This window comes from Aethalodelphis obliquidens, unplaced genomic scaffold (assembly GCF_003676395.1).
Source record: "Aethalodelphis obliquidens isolate GAN/ISIS:26980383/991018 unplaced genomic scaffold, ASM367639v1 scaffold72, whole genome shotgun sequence".
In the NCBI taxonomy this organism is placed as follows: Eukaryota; Metazoa; Chordata; class Mammalia; order Artiodactyla; family Delphinidae; genus Aethalodelphis; species Aethalodelphis obliquidens.
Window position 1 is genome coordinate 9,704,624 of NW_020838016.1, and position 23,858 is coordinate 9,728,481.

Genomic DNA, 23,858 nt, shown 5'->3' on the forward strand with positions numbered 1-23,858 from the left:
GTAGAAGGAAAAAATTTTTAATTCTAAAACTAAAAGCAATGTTTGTTCTATATACCCAGCAATAAACATAAATTTGCATATATGATATCTGTCCAATCAAGTTGTATATTCAAATTAAAATATTAATACATACATAAGAATCTTGGGAACTCTGTTATAAGAATTCTGCTGCTGTAATAAGATAAAAAATCCATTAATACAACTTGTCCGGATTACTTCATGGGAGCTCTGCAGGGCCCAGCTGTAAACTGCGGTTCTCCACTCAAGGTATATTCTTCTTGGAAAAAGAGTTAGAAGAAATACGCATCGTGACTGTGCCTGTGGTGCTGAAAAAATTAAGTCTATTAATCAAGATTTCTAAGTGTTAATTTTATACACACACACACACACACACACACACACATATATTTATTCTCTGTTGTAAAGTCAAATAACATTTAAAATACATATAGTATTTAATTAAAAGCTCCTTTTCCAAAAATAAAGCATGTGCACTGAAAAAGGTCTATGCCCAATCTTACTAGATAATCATGGAAATCCAAATTGAAACACCCATCAGATAGCAAAAAACATATGTTTGTTTAGGTAGTTATGTCTCTGACATTCTTTCTTTCTTTTTTTTTTTAGCCGCACTGCGTGGCTTGTGGGATTTTAGCTACCTGACCAGGGATCGAACCTGGGCCTTCTGCAGTGAGAGCAGAGTCCTAACCACTGGACGGCCAAGGAATTCCCTCTTTTTTTTTTTTTAAGATAACAAAATTTTAAAATTTGACAATGCCAAGTGCTGGTGAGGATATGAAACAACAGGAACTCACATATTCTGCTAACAGAAATATAAACTGGAATGACATCTTTGAAGAACAATGTTGGCAGAATAGAGTTGAGGATGTACAAATCCTACAATTTACTCCTTTCTATACATCTAACTCCTTCTTTTTAAATTATTAAAAAATGTACCTTCTCTTCTAATTATTGAAAAAATAGAAATGATAAGTGTTAGAAGTCCTATATAGAGATAAATGAAAAGAAAACAAATCACACATAAAGAATTTTGTGACCACTTACAGTAGCTATCTGAAATCCTCTGGCTTACTGTTAGAAGGCTGGTGGCAAATGTGGTCAACTTTAAAGAGCCATCAGAATGGGAACAAATCCACGGAAGCGAGAGCATTCCACATAAGTCTTCCAGGATATGATCTTCAAATGAAGTTTTTACTACAGAAATACACAATAGGTGATTAATTATACCTTTTCTTTAATCATATTTACCTGTGTCTTCTTTCAATAAAAAAAAGACATTCTAAACATCTTTTACAAGTGGAATTACAGCAAACATTCAATAAACAGGGGTTCTTAACACAGAGATGATGTTCTGAGGTCTGTGAATTCAAAGGAATTAAATGTGACTTTATAAAAATATGCATTTACGGGGGCTTCCCTGGTGGCGCAGTGGTTGGGAGTCCGCCTGCCGATGCAGGGGACACGGGTTTGTGCCCTGGTCCGGGAGGATCCCAGCCGCGGAGCGGTTGGGCCCGTGAGCCATGGCTGCTGAGCCTGCGCGTCCGGAGCCTGTGCTCCACAATGGGAGAGGCCAAAACAGTGAGAGGCCCGCGTACCGCAAAAAAAAAAAAAAAATGCATTTATATGTTTTTTAGGAGAAGAAGCATAGCATTCTTCAGATTCTCAAATCAAAAATTTTAAAGTTATAGTTTCTATTGACTGAAAAAGAATAAATCAAAATGTTAGACAAATAAATTTAGAACTTACAAATTACTCAGCTTAATAGAACTAAAGTCAAGAAAAAACTTTTGGGTAGTCCCAACAATTGCATATTTAAGCCTTAGGCAAAAGAGAAAACCTATTCTATACTGATTACCTTTTAAGGTTATTCTGATCTATTGGGTTTTTGTACTCACCTTGAATATACATCAAAGCATCATATATTTTTACCACTTTGTCAATAATTGCCTCCAGGTCAGGTTTCTGAACAGATTCTAACAAAGTCCTGCAGCTCTTAAGCACTTTTGTGTAAAAATCCAAAGACATCCAAGTTATCACTACTGAAGGTTTCTTCTTACATTTCTGTTTACAGTCCTTGAAATCACAGTAGCTGCAGTTAAAACATTTTTTAAGACATAGAATTAAAATGAATTTTGTTATAGTCAAAACTAGTACCGTAGTAAGCCAAAAGAAACTTTGAGTATGGGACTTCCCTGGTGGTGCAGTGGTTAAGAATCCGCCTGCCAATGCAGGGGATACGGGTTCAAGCCCTGGTCCGGGAAGATCCCACATGGTGCAGAGCAACTAAGCCCGTGCGCCACAACTACTGAGCCTGCACTCAAGAGCTCTCAAGCCACAACTATTGAGCCCACATGCCACAACTACTGAAGGCCACGCGCCTAGAGCCTGTGCTCCGCAACAAGAGAAGCCACTGCAATGAGAAGCCTGCGCACCGCAAGGAAGAGTAGCCCTGGCTCGCTGTAACTAGAGAAAGCCTGTGCGCAGCAGAAGACCCAATGCAGCCAAATATAAATAAACTAATTTAAAAAAATTGTGAGTATGAAACTAACCTATAACTTTAAACTAATTCAAAGTAAATGTGCATATTAATGAATGTATCATTATTATTTTAAGTTTAATCCCTTTATGCCTAAATCACTCAGGATTTGGTAAAGCTAATCTATGATACCTAAATGTGACACCACCAGGCTTTAAAATAACAGAAGATATGCCTGTGTAAACCGTTTCTTAATTATATGAGAAAGGCAGACTTCAACCTAATTAGCTATTCCTTCAAGTTATCTCAAATTCCAAATTTAATGCAATCTGAATTAATATAGTTTCTTTAAAATCTCCTTCATAACTTTGTATTAGCTAGTTAAGAGTCAGAAAATACAGAACAAATGATTATGTAAAAAATTAACCAGGAGTGTTGGTCTATAATGTGGCAGTAAAAATAAGACTAAATATTCAGAGGGGGTTCACACTTTGTTTCTTCTGATAATTAGCCTATATTAAGAATGCTAAACTGAAAATATACCTCTAACGAGTTTTAAATTCCTACTTTTATGATCAAAGGGCAAAGTTCTCTTGACGAAACGTTTGGCTAGAAGAGCACTGGCTTCTGAGTTGTATAAAAACGTGTTCTACTTTTCTGCCCAGGAAAGTTAGTTTAGGCTTCAGACAAAAACGAGCCTCAATTTCTCTGAGCCTCAATTTCTAGTGTGTAAAGTGGACATGATAGCATTTACTTCATTCACAGAACTGTTGTAAAGATTAAATAAGATATGTACAGTACCTAACACAGTATCTGGCATTTAGCAGGTGCTCAAAAAAAAAGTTTCTATTTCACTGAAATGTTTGTGTTCTAAGGTCACAAAAATCAAGTGAATAAAGAGGTCTTCTAAAACAATAAATTCAAATTTATTACACAAAACCCACCCAGAAAATACAAGTTGTTTTACCAGTCCATGTTTTGATGAGAACAATGAACAGTACACAGAGCAGTCAGTTGTAGGATGACAGCGATTCCTTCTAAAGTCTCAATAACAGGATTCTTCAGGTTATTGAATTCAAGGAAAACCTGAAGGGACTCAGCCTTCTGTATCAGTGCACTCCATAATATGCTCTTTTTGTTCATATCCACATGTTTAGTTCTGTAATTAATTATAACCAGAGTATAAAGATATTCATATTCATATGAACTTACATAATTTTGCTCACATATGAAAAATATTTAAAACAAAAGATAGCATGTAATGGCAACTACTGAAATTTTTTTTTTTTTTGGCCACACTGTGCGGCTTCTGGGATCTTAGTTCCCCAATCAGGGACTGAACCTGGGTCACGGCAGTGAAAGCGCCGAGTCCTAACCACTGGACTGCCAGGGACCCTACAACTATTGAAATTTAAAACAACTTTTATAGTTGGCTGAAGCATGGGAATTCTTTGGCTACATTACAAAAAAATAGTTTGTTAACATTTTTTAAATTGCTTATAGATGTAAAGTCTCAGAGATTTTTCATGTATTAAAAAGTTAAATTAGGCAAGTAAAGACTTAAAAAGTCTTTTAAGTAACCATATTTAGCCATGAAATCTCTTATACTAGAATAGACTACAAGCACTATTAAGATATTTTAAGCATTCCTTTGACTACCTATAGAAAGAACAAATGTTCTTTGTGTATTTAAGTCAAAGCACTTACGTAAAAATGATTTTTAAGTGACTAAAGTTTTATTAAGTGGCTAAATACAAACTGAATGAAGGTCATACTCCTCTGTCTGTTTTGGTGCTCTTTTGGAAGAGTTAAGAGATGAGCTGAGTCGACGCCTTTTGGGTGACAGTCCATCGCTATTACTGCTGAGGTTTTCCTGTTGAATTTGGCACTGAACCTCCTCAATGATTTCCATACTTTCCATTTTTAAGGCTGCATAAAGTGGGCCCAACAAATACTGAGAAAGCAAAAATAATTTAAAAAACTAATTCTTAGAAAATAAGTTTATATTATTCATAGCAAAAATGCATTAGGTAGTAAGATGTCAAATAAGGTAAATTATTTTCAGAGTCTCATCAGACAAACAAAAACCTAAGTTAATCTATATTATTTCAGTCTATACATCGACATATGTATAGTTCTATATCTAGAACTATGGTCTATAGTCTTAGAAGGCCTAAGACAAATCCTTCTCTCTATAACCTGTTTTTCCCTAAACCAAAATGACACAAAGAAAAATTCTACAAGGGAATTACTAACTTCTTTTATACTACAAATCTAGCAAGACTTACAGATAAAATAAACTAAAATATTTAATCAATTTATTGTATATCTATTTTATTGTAGTGTCTCCCACAGTCCAAATAGAAAAAAAAGGCATAATTTGGCATGACTAGTACTATATACCCATAGGTTTTCTAGAAGTGACTGATTATAACCTGTCAAAGAAAAATCTATGTGAGTGCTCAAAGTTTTTGCAATGAAGTTGATAACTGGCTCCTTTTTAATTAATAATGCAACGAACATGTTTACACTTCACAAACTCTACTTTAAAACTCCATTGGCAGTTCATTACCAATGTAGTGCACAAATGTTTCTAAAATCAAATTAAAAATCCATAATAGGAAGCCACAATAGATTATGAAAATCATCCCATTCTGAATGTACATTATTAAAGATATTTTATTTTCTCATTAATCTTGCATATATGCATACACTTAAATTAAGAACAAATTACATGCTTAACAAGTAACCTTACAAATGACTTACCTCTGCATCTGCCTGAACTCCAAGCACATCCACAAGAGCTCTACAAATATTTCTCACGTGAACCTTCCTGACTTGTAAAGCAGATTCATACCCAGCTGGCACATATCTAAGGAAATACTGCAGTAAATGGCACAAAGCTGCTTTTAGCAAATCAGACTTAAGCTGCATAAGCACACCATCTTCAAACATGACACAGAGTTTTTCTAGCAGCATATTTAAATAGACAGGCTCAACATTTCTATAAGCTTCTGCTTCAAAGGGGAATAGTGTCTTTATCAGCTTTGACAATGGCTCTTCATAGAGTTTCAATTGGTCAGCATCCATTTCTACAAGGTGTTTTAATAATTCCAAAAATGAGCTGAAAAAAGTGCTGGCTGGTTGTGCCGGTAGTCCTCCAAGCTCAAAGAGTTCAGTTAAAAGGCTAATTGCTAAGGATTTAACTTTTGGACTACCATACTCTAGCAGAACACAAACTATCCGCCAAAGTAAGAGTTCTTGCCTTCTAAAAAACACAATTGCAATAATACGAATAAGAACCGTTAATAAAGTGACTTCGATAAACTCTAAATTTTGCATGTTCATGAACTGCAAAGGAGCTGGTTGTAAATACCCTACATGTTCATCTAATTGACTTAAAAATCGGCTAACTACCACTGGCCATTCCACAAAGTGTCCCGTTGCATCTCTTTCGTGGAGGTAAATCAAATCTTCAAAAAGATATAATAATTCCTTCATCAGTACTCCAAAAATGGCAGGACTCTTGCTTTTAAAAAGAAATAATAATGAGCAGATGACTTCACAGATTTTTTTGTGTAACATGTGACAGGATGGAGTTGCTGCAATCCGTAGAAGTCTTGTTATGATCCAGTTACTGAATTCTTTGAAATAAACAAACAAAAAAGATATTAAATAAATAAATACATCAGAGTGCCAATCAATTTGCTAAATGCTTGATGATTTATTTTTAAAGTGTAAACTTCACTAACAAAATAGTCTAAAACATTCCCTACACAATGGAAACATATTATAATAATTTAGAATACCAATTTTGGTGTCAGACAAGTTCCTAGCTCTCCACTTATCAGTCGTGTGAACTTTTCATTTCTCTAAACTTCTGTAACTTCATCTATGAAAGGGGAATAATGACACCTACTTTATATGCTACCCTGATCAAGTAAGATAATATATTTGAAATTCTCAGCATAGTGCCTCAAGTTAAATAAAGGCTCAATAAATAGTAATTATCACTCCTTCAACAAATATTATTGAGTAGTGACTCTGTCTCAGATGCATAAGAACAAATCAGTCACAGTCCTGTCCTCCTGAATCCTATAATATAGTTTCTCGAACTTCTTAACTGTAACTAAGAGATATATTTTATATCACAACCCAGTATACATATGCATATTTTTAAAATTTAAATATGTGAAACAAAAGTTTCATGTACTTATTACATGTACATTGCATGTACTTATTACATGCAATGTACTATGATATTTTCTAGTCAATTATATTTCATCTTCAATACCCACTAAATGGGTTATAACCTGTTTTTTAAAAATCAGTGTAGCAAAGAATATTAGACAAACAGATATTTATAATATAGTTTAAAAACTACTATGATAGAAGAAATATAGAACACCCTATACTAACAGCATAAAGAGAGCAACTAAGCCAGTCCTAGAGTAGGCAGTCAGTAATGGTCAGAAAAGACTTTTGAGAGGACATACTATCAAAGTTGAGTCTTAAATTCAAGCAAAAAATTTTTTAAATACTCTATGCATTGTACAGAAAAAGAAAAAGCTATGTGCTTTACACCTCTTTATGAGGAAGCCAATAAAGAGACAAAAGTAGCATTTTAGGCTTGAGGGCCATATGATCTCCATGTCCACTACTCAGTGTTGCCTTTGAAGTAGTTGCAGACAATAAGTAAACGAATGATCATGGCTGTGTTCCAATAAAACTTGTTCACAGAAACAGGCGGCCAGCCTGTGGGCCATGGTTTGCTAACACCTGATCTAGAAGAAAGAGATTACCAAAATCAGAAAAAAGAAAACTTCTAAAGTTTTCAATGGCATATGAACATATTCAATTACTTCCACTCCATTCTGGGTACCTAGTTCATAATAAAAGAAAACAATAAGGATGCATGAAATAAAACTAACCACTACCATTTTGCTCCCTCAGTTTATACCAAATTTGACAAAAATATGTGTAACAATGTGTATATTGTTATATTTATAATGTTATATTTCAGAAGAGCAGAAGAGGGTAGAAATCATAGAAGAAATTGAAAATGAATGCACAAACAGCAGGACTTACCAATACAACTGCCTTTGGCCTCATTTTGTCCATGGCTTCCATTCACATTTACAAACATAAGTGGGGAGGACTTCATGATATGCTGGATGAAATCAAGCAACATCACAGAGGTTGGCTGAGAGTCAGTCTTCTTTACAAGTTCTAGAGCAACTAAAACAATAAAAGATTCATTTTAAAGAGTCATGACAAATTAAATGGCAGTGCTTTTAAGAAACTAAACTTTGGTGACAAGAATTATGTCCAACACAGTGCTCATGATAAACTGATGGGGCTAAAAACACACTACAATCCTATCTTTCTAATTTTAAATGTTTAATAATCACATGTATTCATCTGTTATATATCCATTCACCAAACATATGCTATAGGCCTACAATACGCCTGGCACTGTGTGAAAATCTGAGGATTAAAAAACCCTCAAAATCAGGTGAGGGAGTCAGACAAATAAACTAGTCATTATATGTTAACTGCACTAATCTACAAAAGAGGAAACAAGTGTCTGGGAATATGCCTGAAGGAGTTGATTCCTAGATGATGAGGAGTTGGTCAAACAGACAGGGTAAGGACAAGTGGTCTAAACAGATGGAGTACCATATGAAAACACATCCTGCAAGTATTCAGTAGTCATTTGTTATTTTTCAGGAACGTATAATTTTACTGATTGAAAAAGAAAGGCTAAATGACTATTGTTAAGTCATGAAATCTGTGTCAAATTTGGAATTAAATTTATAAACCATGAGCCAAATGCCACTCTGTATTATCCCTTCCACGTAATTTTAACAGACATGACACATATGACACCATCTTGCCAAGTTGGTAATATTTGTCTTTTAGATTGCCACAAACAGGAAATAGTTGATTCGACAACTCACAGAATCTTATTACCTCCCATAGACAAAGGTGCCAACCCTTATTTAAAGAGTTTTTTTTTTTAATGGCATTTGCTGTTTCTCAATCACTGACACAAGACCTAGCTAAAACAGAACTGGCCAAATATTTTTACCTATAATAATATCATATATCAAAGAAGAACTCATAGCAAGCAGCAGAAAATCTAGATAACAAAGAGGAAAACAGAATTACTTTAAAAGCCTAAATCACATTAGGCCTAAATCACATTATGTAACAAGTAATATTGTAAAGAACTTGCCTGAAAATAGTAACTAACATAAACACTAACTATATATCTAAAATTATATGGAGAAAAATGCTAGTATAATGTGTATACATGGAAAAGAAAACAATTTAAGTTATAAAATTTATATCAGAAATAATTGTTTCTTACCAACATTTACATCTGTAAGTATTCGGTCAATGAACTGACAAAGAATTTGTCTTGGCTTCTGTACAACAGTATTATATTCCTCTGGACTGGAACTAAAATACAAATAAAATGTTATTAACCCTTAAAGGGACTCACAGTGTCATTTGTAAAAAATTCTCTAAAGTTGAACTTATCAAATGTGCTTAGTTTTAATGTTGACACTGATAGTATTCTTCTGCAAAGTATCCAATCTGCAAACTCTAGACCTGCCCTGCGCAATATGGACTCTCAACCACTGCGCCACCAGGGAAGCCCCATTTTCTCTTTTATTGTAAGTTTGAAACGTTCCACAATAAAAATTCAATAAATGTTAGGGGAAAATACACATATTGAGTCTTAAGAACAATCATGAAAAAATAATATTAAAAGGCGATAGGGCCTCCCTGGTGGTGCAGTGGTTGAGAGTCCACCTGCCAATGCAGGGGACGCGGGTTTGTGCCCCGGTCCTGGAGGATCCCACATGCCGCGGAGCGGCTGGGCCCGTGAGCCATGGCCGCTGAGCCTGCGCGTCCGGAGCCTGTGCTCCGCAACGGGAGAGGCCACAGCAGTGAGAGGCCCGTGCACCGTAAAAAAAAAAAAAAAAAAAAAAAAATTAAAAGGAGATACAATAATTAAGCAGAGGAAGAGTATCCTAGAATCCTGAATGAACTCAACTTGAGTTCCATGATTTGTGTAAATAACCAAGGAATAGAACATAAGAATAGAAAGCCTGTGTTCCACCACATAATGAGGAATCATACAGTTATTCGTGTAATCAACAAACATTTACTGAGTACCTATAATGCGCCACACAACACATCAGAAGCTACTGTTGGGAAGGTGAAAGACGACAGTTTAATGGAGGAGACTGATAAATCAATCTAGCCCTCTATCCAGGCTGGATTATGAGGCCATTCATCCAAACAGTTAACACAGGTGGAAGCACACATACGGGAAGAAAAAAAATTCAGTTTTAGAAATACTGAGTTTAAGGTCTCAAGGGAACAACTAAGTGGAATGTCCAAAAGATTTTTGGAATTACAGTTCTAGACCTCAAGTCCTAGCCTAGAGATATAGATTAACTTATCGATATATAATAGTACATAACAAGCAAGGCTAAACACATTGTATTATTTCATATTTCACAAGAAATAAGATAGGGATATTAGACCCTAATTTGCATATGTGGAGACTGGTGCTTACAGAGATTATATAATCTACCACTATTAGAGCTAGTAGTAGTGGAAGCCTTGGATATGAACGCAAATGTAGTAAGTAATAAGAAAGCCAGAGAGAACCCAAAGTTAAGATTAGTAGAGGCACGAGGAGAAAAGGAAAGGGCCAGAGAAACAGAAAGAAAAACAATGAGAGATGTGTTCTAGAATCCAAGGAGGTTAGAATTTTAAGGAGGGAGCTGTCCACACAATCAAATAAAACTAGTTTGTTAAAATGTCCTTTGGATATATTTTTTTATTATGGTAAAATACACTTAACATAAAATTTACCATTTTAACCATTTTTAAGTGTACAGTTCTGTGGCATTAAGTACATTCACATTATCCTACACCATCACCACCATCCCTCTCCAGAACTTTTTCATCTTCCCAAAGTGAAACTCTACTCATTAAACAATACCTCCCCATTCCCCCCGCCGACAATTCTGTCTCTATGAATTTGACTACTTACATCTACACGTTGAATCCTATATTTGTCCTCTTGTGACTGACTTATTTCACTTAGCATATATCTTCACAGTTCATCCATGTTGTAACGTGTCAGGATTTCCTTCCTCTTTAAGGCTAGATAATATTCTACTGTGTTTATACCACATTTATTTATCTATCCACGTTTCCATAGACACTTGGATTGCTTCCACCTTTTGGCTACTGTAACTAATGCCTCTATGAACATGGGTGTACAAGTATCTGTTTCAGTCCCTTTCAATTATTTTGGGTGTATACCTAGAAGTGGAAATGCAAGATCATATGGTACTTCCATGTTTAGTTTTTTGAGATATTGCCATACTGCTTCCACGGTAGCTGCACCATTTTACATTGCTACCAACAACTTACAAAGTTCCAATTTTTCCTTATCCTCATCAACACTTGTTGGTTTTGTTGTTGTTGTTGTTTTAAAATAGCAGCCATCCTCATGGGTCTGCAATGGTATCTCATTGTACTTTTGATTCACAATCCCCTAATAATTAGGGACGTTGAACATTTTTTCATGTGCTTTTTGCCCATTTGTCTTTCTTCTTTGGAGAAAGTCTATTTAAGTCCTTTCCTCATTTTTGAGAGTCTCATAATCTACTGACCCTTTCCTCATTTTTAAATCAGGTTGCTTTTTGTTGTTGATACTGGGCTGTAGTTCTTAATATTCTGGGGATATTAACTCCTTATCAGATATATGACTTGCAACATTTACTTTCATTCCATAGGTTGTCTTTTCACTCTGTTGATACTGTCCTTTGCTGCACAAAAGTTTTAAATTTTGATAATTTTTAATTTTAAATTTGATCTATTTTTTCATACGCTGTCATGCTTTTGGTGTCATAGCCAAGAAGTTACTGCCGAATCCAATGTCGGGAAGCTTTTCCCTTAAGAGTTCTCTTCTAAGAGTTTTATAGTTTTACATTTAGGTCTTTGATTCATTTTGAGTTAATTTTTTTATGTCCTTTGGATTTTAAAGTTTTAGTGTAGAGATAAAGGCAGAAGCCAGATTGCAAAGGGTGAAGAACAGATGAAATGTGAATATTGAGAATAGCATGCTCTCTCTAAAGCTTGTCCATGGAATGAAGAGAAGAATTGGGAGTCAGTGGTAACTAAAGGAATATATGAGGTCAAGAGGGTTTTGTTTTGTTTCCCTTAAGATGGAAAGACTTGAACAATTGATTCTTGAAATTTGGCTCTCCTTCCTGGGACCATGTATAAGTAAAGAGATAATCCTTGGACAAGATGATTATCATTAATCCTAATGACAATCATTAATATATATTAATACAGGAGGAAAGGATGAGTACAGACTTTAATAATACAATAAATTCAAAACACAAATAAAACCAGATGCCCTGCTTCAAGGAAGTCACTGGGGAGAGGGTAAGAAAGCACACAAATAATTTTAATCAGGTGTCATATACACCCAAAGCAGGAAATAACTAGCTCTGCAGAGAGGATTCATGGAAAGTTGTGTATAAATGATTAGCTCACTCCATCACTTCTACTGACAAAACAGCTGAGGATATAGTAGATAATCTGGTTATTTACACAAAATAAAATTATGTATTTCATATAAATAACAACTTATAACATCCACATAGTACTATAAATGTACATGTTTTCCCACCTAAACAATGCTAAAAGAAAAAATGAGGTTAATTATTTTCTTGATTATTCAATCACAAAGTCCAATCCTAATTGATTACGTACAGGATCCAAGGCATCTACAGCTAATAACTGCCATGATGGAAATGGTCCTGGTACATAGTAAACACTCCAAAAAATTTTGCTGAATGAATGAACGGTTCATAAGAATCTTTCTGCATCTTGTGTCTCCTTCATCCTTAATGCATAAACTTTTTCGGACCTGTGGAATATCTATCTACCTGTTCTCTGCCACTAGACCATAGGCTCCTAGAGGTGGAGACTATGTTTTATTTCTCTATGAATTCCTGCAGCACCACTAGACCTAAGCTCCTGCAGGAGAGAAAATGTGTTTCACTTCCCTTTGCATCCCCTATACCACACCTAGAACTGTGTCTTGCTTGATAGAAAACAACTAAGTTACTGAAGTTAATAAATATTTGCAAGTAATATAAACTCTAGGTGTACAGAATCAAAGAACAAGTAGTTGTATTTATACATGAAAGAGAAAACATTTTGTGTTTCTTATCTTATTTAAACCAGCACTGACCAATAGAAATACAATGCAAGCCACATGTGTAGTTTTAAATTTTCTAGTAGTCAATGACATTAAGAATGTAAAAAGAAACAGGCAATTTTAATCCCAATAATATATCCGAAATATTATCTGAACATGTAATAATATAAAAATTATTAATGACATTGTTTACATTCCTTTTGGAGGGGGGTGGTAATTAAGTCTTTGAAACCCAGTATCTTACATTTAGAGCACATCTCAGTTTAGATTAGCCACATGTGAAACGCTCAGTGGCAACATTTGGCTGGTGTCCATAGTAGGTTATAGGACATCACAGATTTAAATATAACAAAAAAAATTTTAAGTCTGAAATTACAAGATAACATGAATTGTTTTAGACAAAGTCAGGAGATTTTGTCATAAACCAAGTGTAATTTGACAAGTGTCATTTAAAAATGTTAATGAGGAGGTTTGTGGTAGAGAGGAACCAGGATTGTGGCTGGTGGTCAGAGTTTCCTATAAAGTAACTCTGTAAAGAAGGTTATGCATTCATATTTCATTTGCATAATTTTTAAAAATCAGTTTTTTAAACTTGAAGTGATTGTCATTTATTAGATGTATTATCAGAATAAAGAAATTCAAGGAAGAGTAAGGATTTCTTATTTTGCAACCTCTACCTTGGAACTGAGCTAAGAGGGTATACTTTTTCAAAAGTATACAGTAACATTTGGGTGGTAATTTATCACATAAAGTTTGGATACATTTAACAAACACTTGAAAACCTCCCCTGGGGTAAGTATCAAACGCCAGGAAAACCAAGGTACCATATATCTGCCCTAAAAGAATTCGTAGTTTAAAGGACAAAAAAGTAAGCAGGCAGTTTTAACACAGCATGGTTAAGTGTTAATAGAGCCAAGATAGAACGTAAGAGGGACACTCAGCCCTGAGCAGGACCTATCAGTCAAGGCTCCCTGGAGGAGGTGACACAAAGCTGAGTCCCTAGGGGGCTAGGCAGGTAAAATAAGGGAAGGAAGGTGAGTATTCCAGCAGAGGAAACAACATGTGCAAAGGGTCAGGAACAAGAACATAAGCTGCTCTAGAAACTGTCAGAGGTTCTACATGGCCAAAGAACAGGGAGGTAGTATCTGGAAATGAAGCTGAAGAGGGAAGATAAGGTCAAAGCGCAAAGGACTAACGAGTTTGAATTTTGTACTGAAGGGTTCTAAGCAGGTGAGTGAAGGTTAAACATGTTTCTAAAACATGAATTCAATTATGTTATTTCTCTGTTTAAAACACCCCAATGGCTTCCCACTGAACTTAAAATAAAATCTAATTCCTCATTCTGCCCTATAAAGTGCTAAAGGATCTGGCCTCTGCCTACTCTTCCATCCTTAATACTACTCCCATCTTTGCTCCCTATGTTCCAGGCTTCTTCCTCCTCTTTAAAAAGTAGCCTCATTCCCACCTAGAGATCTTTGTATTTTCTATTCCATCTCAGACACTTCTCCTCCCAGTTTCACATGACCGGCTTCTTCTCACCATCCAAACCTCCTCTAGTGGCTAATGTTGCTGCTCCCCAGCCCCTCATCTCCCTCTCATTTCCCATTTAACATTTTAATGGCAACTATCACTGTTGGAAAAGATCTTGTGATTACAAAGTAATTTTAAACAGGAAGGTCAGAGAAGGTTCTTGGAAATGACAACTGAATGGAACTAGCCAGTGTTCAGAGAGAAGAAACGAGTGCAAAGGAATGACGGCAGGAATGATCTTGGTGTATTAAAAAAAAATAAAGCGAATGTCATTGGAGTAGAGTGAGCAAGGGAGGGATGAGGTAGGCAGGATGAGCAAGGCCATGAGGTCAGAGGTAGGCAGAGGCCAGATTATGGCAGACCTTAGAGGCCCTGGGAAGGAATTTGGATTTTATTCTAAGTATGTTGGAAAACCAAAGGAACATTCTGAGCAGGGGAGTAATGTTATATAATCTACAATATGATTTATAGTTGTAAAAATCACTTTGGTTGCTAAGTGGGAAATCCACTGTAAGTGGGTAAAAGTGGAAATGGAAAGATCAGCTGAGAGGTTACTGTAATAGTCCAGATAAGAAATTTTGGTGATAGCAGTGGAGATGGTGAAAAGTGTTTTTTTTTTTTTTTGCAGTACGTGGGCCTCTCACTGTTGTGGCCTCTCCCGTTGCGGAGCACAGGGTCCGGACGTGCAGGCTCAGCGGCCATGGCTCACAGGCCCAGCCGCTCCGCGGCATGTGGGATCTTCCCGGACCGGGTCACGAACCCGTGTCCCCTGCATGGGCAGGCAGACTCTCAACCACTGCGCCACCAGGGAAGCCCAAAAAGTGTTTTTAAAGGTACAGTTGACAGGACTTGCTGATGGATTATTAAGGGGTAAGGGAAAAAAAAAAAAATCAAGGATAATTCTTAGGCTTTTGGTTCCTACATTTACAATAAGCTGGGGAAGGAACAGGTTTAAGGACAACAAATCAGCAGTTCTGCTTTGGATATGTTAATTTTCATTTCTGAGTACAGATGTTGAGTAAGCAACCTAATATATATCTCTGGGCTAGAGTGATAAATTTGGGAGTTATCAGCATATAGATGGTATTTTAAGTTATGGGACTAGACAAAGTTACTGAGGAAGAGAGTGAAGATTGAAAGAGGACTAATGATATAGCCCGAAAGCACATACAGAGTCAAGAATGATTCCTAGATTTCCAGTCTGGAAAAAAAAGTGAACACGGTATCATTTACTGAGATATCCCTACCTCAGTGAATAAGAGGAATTAAAAAAAAAAAACCAAAAAGAAAAACCGCTTGCGGGCTTCCCTGGTGGCGCAGTTGTTGAGAGTCCGCCTGCCGATGCAGGGGACGTGGGTTCGTGCCCCGGTCCGGGAGGATCCCACATGCCGCGGAGCGGCTGGGCCCGCGAGCCGTGGCCGCTGAGCCTGCGCGTCTGGAGCCTGTGCTCCGCAACGGGAGAGACCACAACAGTGAGAGGCCCGCGTACCGTAAAAAAAAAAAAAAAAAAAAAAAAAAAAAACAACCGCTTGGGATATGCAGAGAATTTAAATTGGATATATTGAGTCTTAACTGCATATAGGACACCCAGGGAACAAATGGGTTATACTAACATAGTCTGCCAGTATACAGTTGCATATATGGTTCTATATGAAAGAAACATGGCTTGGAGACACAGATTTGGAGTCATCAAATAGCAGGTGGTAGTTGAAGGCAGGAAGAGTGGATGAGATCACCCAGAGAGACTAGGCAGAGAAAAGAGTGCTAACAGAATAAAACACTGAAGCAAAATTTATCCCTGAGAGACAGAGGAAGAAGAGCCCACACATTAAAACAGTAACATCTTACTTTTTTCAGAAATCTAATTGCCATGGTCAATGAAGAAAAAAAAAACAACAACTGAGGAGACAAGGTCTTGATGGCTTGAATCTGAAACCCAGCTCTAATACTAACTGCTATCTCTCTGACTTTGGTACTTCAATTTCTGTGACTCTGATTCTTAATAAACAGTGATAATATTTGCTCCATTCTATATCATGGAGATACTGTGAGACTGAATAAGCTTGAATGAAGCAGTTGCAATGAAAAAGTCATGACAAGTAAAAACTATTATCAGACAATTCACTACGGGTCAGTTTTTCTATTCCATCTCTTAGAATGGCTACAAATGAGTGAAAGGTAACTATAAGCTCTGTTGATGAAAGCGACTAAAAATAAATCCAAGATCCTATTATTTTTACTAACAAGTATCACAGAGAAAGAAAGAAAAGGGAAGAGAAGTACTAATCAGCAAATTCTATATTAAAGCAAGGTGGGAAAAGTACACTGAGCTTCACATCGAGCCTGAAAGATGAAATCTGTACATCAACTTCCTATATGAACACTTGCCTTCATCTTCTTTTAGAAAGGTAGATGTTACTTTACAAAATGTTAACACAAGTATGCTTGCAACATTCATACAAAGCGGAAAAAAATCATACACACAACAATATGATGATTCAGTTAAGACAAGTATGGTCCCTTCATTTATATCCTCTTATGTATGTAATCGAGGAAGACTAAATGTCAGTGTCTCTGTACGGTCAACAAGTGGAGATGGACACAGCTGCACTGCAAAAAGAAAGGGAATTAAATATCCCATGGGCTTAACGTCAGCTGTGGCTGTGTGCTAAGTTTCCAACCAGTTCAAGAAATCGGAAAGCAACTATTCCAATTGATAGTTCAACTGCAGCAGTGGTACAAGCTCACTTATTTTCTGTTCACAGTGGGTTACAAATATTTTTTTTTTAAAAAAGCAAACGAACAAAAACCCTGCCTTCTCGTCTTTAGGTCAGGTTTAGGAAAGGCTGTGTGTGTCCTGAATGGGGGCAGCAGCCATCAACATCTACCTACTCTCTTCGGGCAGAATACTGGTTTACACGATTTTACTCTTGGGTTTACAGAAAGGAAAAAAAAAAAAAAAGAGCTTTTGCAAATGGAACATTATCTTCAAATGTTGGCAATACTCTGTGCACATTTATATTCTGTGGATTTTGTGGCCGATCCCTGGGGTTTCTGACTAAAATAACGGATTGAGGACTGGATGATCGATATGAAAGGGGTCCCATCTCCAGAATGGCATATGGTTTCACTTAGAAACGAACTTTTCCTAGCAACTGGCCTACCTTGACAGAAATCAGAAGTAGTGATTTTTCTTCCGAGGGTAGTTTTGGGTCAAAACGTAAAGGTAAAAATCAATCCCTCCACCAGCGATCATAAAGCACAGAAACTGGGGAAAGTCCATGCGTCAAGTACTCCATGTAAGGAAAGAGGCTTTCAAGAAGCAAATGAATGTAGGAAAGTGACCAGAAAGTGTTCGGAAGGGACCTTTCCCTCCCGCTGCGGAGGCAATCCCCCTGGGGTTTGGGGGGGAGGGAGAGGGACGAGCTCCCCGGCGCCGCTGAGGTAAAGTGGGGCCAGCCGACTACCCCTCCCCTCGGATCCGCAACCCGCAGGTTTGCGGCGACGCCCCGCGTCCTTTCAACGGCCTCTCTGAGGGAGAAGCGCTCAAGTCAGCGGAGGAGCATCTCCACAAGGGCCGCGGCCTGGGTTAGGGGATCGGAGCCGGGACGTCCGTGGCTGGGAAGGGAGAGCACGTGAGACGCCGGCCCGGCCCTACCTGCCCAGCTCCCGCAGGGCCGGGATCATAGACGCCAGCTCCAGGCCATGCTCGCCCATGGTGAGGACGCGAGGCACTCTTCAACCACGCCGAGGCGGGCTCCTGGCGTCTCCTCAGCTCTCTCTGGCGAAAAAGCGCGGCGCCCGACGGGGGCTCGCAGGGCCCAAAACTCCTCCCGGAAGCCGCGGCCGATCCGCTCTCCAGGCCAGAGTTCTTTTCCGCGTAGGACTCGAGGGGGCGGGGCAGGGGGCGGGGCAAGGGCGGGGTGCGCTCCGGTCAAATTTCCAGCGTTGGGGGCGTTCTGAGCCGGGAAAGCTCGGCAGGCGAGATTCGCGAGAGTTTTGGTTTTTTGCGGTCCTGCTCTGTCACTCACTTCCAGCCTGAGCGGCTCAGATAAGACAGACCCCTGGATCTGGGGAGGAAAGGGGCGTGGTGGGCACCAGCGCAGAACGCCTCGCATCACAAATGTGAAGACTGAGACAATTCAGCAAGTAAAGGCCCAGGATTAGACCGCAGGTCTCCCCGCGGAGTCACACCTCCAGGTCCCTCATTTTCTACCACTCTCTTGGCATCCTTTCTGAGAGATACGGGGCAAAAGATGGGCTCCTCCTTGTCCTTTTTGTTTCAGCAGGGGTTTGTTTCTTTGTTTTTCCCAACTTGAAGTCTCCCTTAGGTTTCCTTGAGGATTCTCCCAACGTTTAATATTTAAAAAGAGGGTTGAATTATATTTATTTGTGTCTCATTTAGTCAGCAGCAGTACTATGTATTTTTATGTCACCATTACAGGCATCTATTACCTATGATTTAATTTTTAAAGTAAAATCAGTGGCTTTTGGCTGTAGACATTTCCTACCTCAACCCAGTTTGTTTATACGAAAAATGGTCATCATAAGAAGCTGTTAACATGTCAAAATTATGTATTTAATCAGGCAAGGCCATGCAGTGTGCTTACATTGGTTCCTTACACATGAGAATAATCGTTATACAGTATGCTAAAAAAAATCAAAGTGATGGAGTGACAGCCAAATACGCTTCCGCCTCAGGGATTTTGCATTTGCTGTGCCCTTTGCCTTGACCTTAAACACCCCTCTTTCATCACCCCTCTTCAGATGTTTGCTGAAATGTCACCAGAGAGCACATAGACTAGCACACTTACACTCGCACTCTTTTCCCCTCCATCCTGCTTTATTTTCTTCACAACACGTAGAACCAAATTATATACTATTTTATTGACTGTCTCCTCCAATTAGAATATAAGCTAAAATCCTGAGAGCAGGATTTCGTCTGTTTTATTCACTGCTTAGATACTCGGGACCTAAAACAGTGCCTGGTACATAGTTGGTGTGTACTAAATATTTGTAAAATTGTGGAATGCTATAGTGGGAAGAACATGGGATTAGAAGTTGAAGCCCTGTGCAAGTTCTCATTTCACCTGCTAGCAACTATAGTTACTAAAGTTACTCAGTAAAGTTACTTAACTTCTCTGTACTTCAGTTTTTCATCTATAAAATGAGATTAGTAATATCTATCTTGTAAGATTACAGTAAAGATTAAATAAGAGGGGCTTCCCTGGTGGCGCAGTGGCTGAGAGTCCGCCTGCCGATTCAGGGGACACGGGTTCGTGCCCTGGTCCGGGAAGATCCCACACGCCGCGGAGCGGCTGGGCCCGTGAGCCATGGCCGCTGAGCCTGTGTGTCCGGAGCCTGTGCTCCGCAACGGGAGAGGCCACAACAGTGAGAGGCCCGCGTACCGCAAAAAAAAAAAAAGATTAAAAAAGAGGTGGTAGTGCCCTACAGTGGAATACCATTTCTTAGTTAAAATGAATGAAGTATGAATTCTGAAAACGATGTTGAGTGAAAAAAAAAAAGCAAATGGCAAAGGGATACAGAACAATATTAAATCACATACCATTTTAAAAACCACAAAATAAGACTTTCAGTGAGTGAATTTTGTATACATACATATATGATAAAAGTATAAAAACGTGGTTGGGAAGGATATACATCAACTCCACGAGAGTTGTACCTCTGCAGAGGGAGAGAAGGGAATGAAATGAGAAGGTTTCAACATATCTGTGAAGGCTTTCTTTTAATAGGATTGGATTAACCATGACAAATCTACAATTTGTTATATTTGGATGACGTGCTGATCTCTCCCAAATTCTTCCTTCTGTTCAGATCTCTCTCTGAGCTTTATATTTCATTATGTCTTCCTTTCTACTGAATTATTTTCCCTTGAATTTTTCCCAGGTATTTTACTTTATTTATTTTATTTTCTGCCATGTGGCACGTGGGGTCTTAGTTCCCCGATCAGGGATCGAACTCGCACCCCCTGCATTGTAAGCGCGGAGTCTTAACCACTGGACCGCCAGGGAAGTCCCCCCAGGCATTTTATTTTTGTTTAAATTTTTATTATGGAAAGTTTCAAATATATACAAAAGTAGGGAGAGTAGAATAAGGACCCCCTCCTTATGCCCATCATCCAACTTCAACAACTATCAGCCTATGACCAGTCTTTGTTTCATCTATAACTACCCCTCCCATTTCCCCTGTCTCTAATTGGATTATTTTAAGGAAAATCTCAGACAACTCATCAATTTATCTGTAAACACTTTATTTTGTATCTCTTAAAGATAAGGACTAAATTCTACCTACTAAATATCAAACCCATCCACTTCCCTCCAAATCCCATTATCACCATTCTAGTTTCAGACCATCGCTGTCTTGTGCCCAGATTACTTACATGACATTCTAGCTTGCCTTTCTTCCTTTGGGCTTGTTTCCCCTCCAATGTATTCTCTACACTGAAGTATTACAACTTTTTTTTCTCTTCAACAGTATTATTGAAATTTTTAAAACATGCACCCTAATATGTGCATATTTACTAACCACATATATTTAGTAATATATTCTAATATGCATGGACATAATGCAGCTGTTGAATTGCTTCCTGTCTTCCTCTCACCCGCTCCCGGTTTTATCATTTGGGAAGTTGAGTGTGTCGGGAGAGTGAAGCAGGAAGCTGAGAGACTGAGGTGGGTGGGTTCCTATGTCCTTGGGACCTTGGTTTCCTAAGCCCAGCATCTCAGATCAAGTTGACAACAGGGCACCAACCAATGTCCTGGAAGTTTCAGCCGGCCTGTGTGTATAGAATTGTCCCCAAGGATGATTAAACTAGAGTGGAAGATGACCACCAGGTGGCACCACAACCCAAATGAGACGAAGATGGACTTCGTTCTCAGTCAGATGCCCAAACCCCTGGCTGCCTAGCTCTGCAAGTTCCATTGTAATGCATTGGATTTTTTTTTTTTTTTTTTTTTGGCTGCGTTGCGTCTTCGTTGCTGTGCGCGGGGCTTTCTCAAGTTGTGGCGAGCGAGGACTACTCTTCGTTGCGGTGCGCGGGCTTCTCATTGCGGTGGCTTCTCTTGTTACGGAGCACAGGCTTTAGGCGCAGGGGCTTCAGTAGTTGTGGCGCACGGGCTTACTTGCTCCGCGGCATGTGGGATCTTCCCAGACCAGGGCTGGTACCCGTGTTCCCTGCATTGGCAGGCAGATTCTTAACCACTGCGCCACCAGGGAAGTCCCTGGATTTTTTTTTTTTTTTAACTTCATTTTGTCAGGATTTTACTGTGTACACTAAAATAGAAATCTTAAAGAAATGAGATTTAAAAATATAAACAATTTTCCATGTTCCTTTCTACAACTGAATGGACTTCAATATACACCTCCTCGGTACGCACACACACACAAATTTTCATTTTAAATAATGTTTAATAACTTTAATTTTTAATAATTTTTATTTATTTATTTATTTGGCTGCATCAGATCTTAGTTGCGGTACCTGGGATCTTCGTTGAGGCATGTGGGATCTTTCGTTGTGGTGCGGGCTTCTCTGTAGTTGTGGCATGCGGGTTTTTCTCTCTCTAGCTGTGGCTGTGGGAGCGTGGGCTCTGTAGTTTGTGGCACACGGGCTTTCTCATTGAGGCGCATGAGCTCTGTAGTTGTGGCGCGCAGGCTTAGTTGCCCTGCAGCATGTGGGATCTTAGTTCCCCCACCAGGGATTGAACCTGCATCCCCTGCATTGGAAGGCGGATTCTTTATCACTAGACCACCAGGGAAGTCCCTCATTTTTAATAATTTTGAAAGTTATTTATTTTTTATTATTTAATAATTTCCATTTTTAATAGTTTTTAAAACTTTGCTCCTCGATGATGCCAGTGTTGTTTTGAATTGTTCTACATGGCAGACAGAGCACCTTTTCAAAACCCAGGTATGATTATGCAATTCCCCTGCTTCAGTAGCTTGACTGTGTATTGAATATTGTCAGATTAGTGGGTAAAAAGGGGCACATGTCTAATGGTTTTCATTGGCTAAAGCCTCAAATAACAGACCAACATAACCACAAGTCAACATTCTGAAACTTAATAAAGCAGAACAAATGATCCTGTACAGCCAAACTGCATTAATGAATTAATTTAATTCTATTAAACCCATTTAGTAGAAACACTGAAAAAGCCCATTATCAAAAAACACCTAGTTGTCATAGAGGAACTTAAAATATTGAAGAAACTTAAATGTAAAGCTGTTTGTCTTCCTATCCATGTGGCAGTTTCACATCTGCTAAGGCTGTATTTTGGAGAAGAACTCCATTGTATTTGGATACAATTCAGAAATGACATGGAGTACCTTTGCATGTGTCCAGGAGATTTCTATCTCAGTAATGAATTATTGGCACTTACATTGCTAAGGTCTCAAGCATGACCCTAAGCTTATATCAAATGTGTTAAATGGTAATGATTATTTGCATTTGCAACCATTTTTTTACTTTTCTCAAAATCCTTTCATCTGTTGTTATCCTCCCAGTAGCTCTGTAATGAAATAAAGCTTGAGGAGAGGTTTCTGAGTTCTCGAACTTGAGCATGCAGCAGGATCACCTGGAGGGCTTACTGAAACATTTCTGAGCCCCAGCCCATTCGGATTCAATGGGTCTGAAAGAGAATGCAATAACTTGCATTTTAACAAGCTCTCAGGTAGTGCTGATGCTGCTTGTCCATGGACCACACTTTGAGTTAGCACTGTTATAGCGTAGCATTTCTTAACCTTGACTATGCATTGAAATTATGTGAGTGGGAAGCTTTTTTTTTTTTTTTTTTTTGCGGTATGCGGGCCTCGGGACGCGCAGGCTCAGCGGCCATGGCTCACGGGCCCAGCCACTCCACGGTGTGTGCGATCTTCCCAGACCGGGGCACGAACCCGTGTCCCCTGCATCGGTAGGCGAACTCCCAACCACTGCGCCACCAGGAAGGCCCAACGAGTGGGAAGCTTTTTAAAAGTATCTGGGTGATGATGGAGCCTCATTAGGGTCCAAGATGGCGGAGTAGGAAGACCTTGAGCTCACCTCCTCTCACAGGCACATCAAAATTGTAATTTATTTTTTATATTTATTTTTGGTTGCGTTGGGTCTTCGTTGCTGTGCGCGGGTTTTCTCTAGTTGCAGCGAGTGGGGGCTACTCTTCGTTGCGGTGCACGGACTTCTCATTGCGGTGGCCTCTCGTTGCGGAGCATGGGCTCTAGACGCGTGGGCTTCAGTAGTTGTGGCTCACGGGCTCAGTAGTTGTGGTTCGTGGGCTCTGGAGCACAGGCTCAGTAGTTGTGGCACACAGGCTTAGTTGCTCCACAGCATGTGGGATCTTCCCGGACCGGGGCTCAAACCCGTGTCCCCTGCACTGGCAGGCAGATTCTTAACCACTGAGCCACCAGGGAAGTCCCCCAAATCATAATTATTTACAGAGCAACTATTGATGAGAAAGACTGGCAGACTAGCAGAAAAGATCTTCTACAACTAAAGATATAAAGAAGGAACCACCATGAGATGGGTAAGAGGGGCAGAAAGACTGTATAGTCAAG

General features: G+C 38.7%; 1 protein-coding gene across 4 annotated transcripts in view; it reads right to left on the reverse strand.

Annotated features, from left to right (window-relative positions):
• ATR (ATR checkpoint kinase) overlaps positions 1 to 18,131 on the reverse strand; it is a 102,609-nt gene extending 84,478 nt beyond the window's left edge. For 2 of the 4 annotated variants that reach the window (XM_027091643.1, XM_027091644.1), the window contains exons 1-9: positions 17,953 to 18,122; positions 8,871 to 8,962; positions 7,586 to 7,735; positions 5,264 to 6,141; positions 4,273 to 4,451; positions 3,465 to 3,656; positions 1,917 to 2,110; positions 1,066 to 1,215; positions 134 to 326 (exon numbers count right to left, since the gene is read on the reverse strand). In XM_027091643.1, the coding sequence (XP_026947444.1) occupies positions 134 to 326; positions 1,066 to 1,215; positions 1,917 to 2,110; positions 3,465 to 3,656; positions 4,273 to 4,451; positions 5,264 to 6,141; positions 7,586 to 7,735; positions 8,871 to 8,962; positions 17,953 to 18,011 (2,087 nt within the window). In that variant the 5' untranslated portion in view covers positions 18,012 to 18,122. Of the gene's footprint in view, positions 1 to 133; positions 327 to 1,065; positions 1,216 to 1,916; positions 2,111 to 3,464; positions 3,657 to 4,272; positions 4,452 to 5,263; positions 6,142 to 7,585; positions 7,736 to 8,870; positions 8,963 to 17,952 lie in introns of all 4 variants that reach the window. The other 2 variants (XM_027091645.1, XM_027091646.1) reach the window with 2 other exon arrangements.
• Positions 18,132 to 23,858: the final 5,727 nt, after the last annotated feature.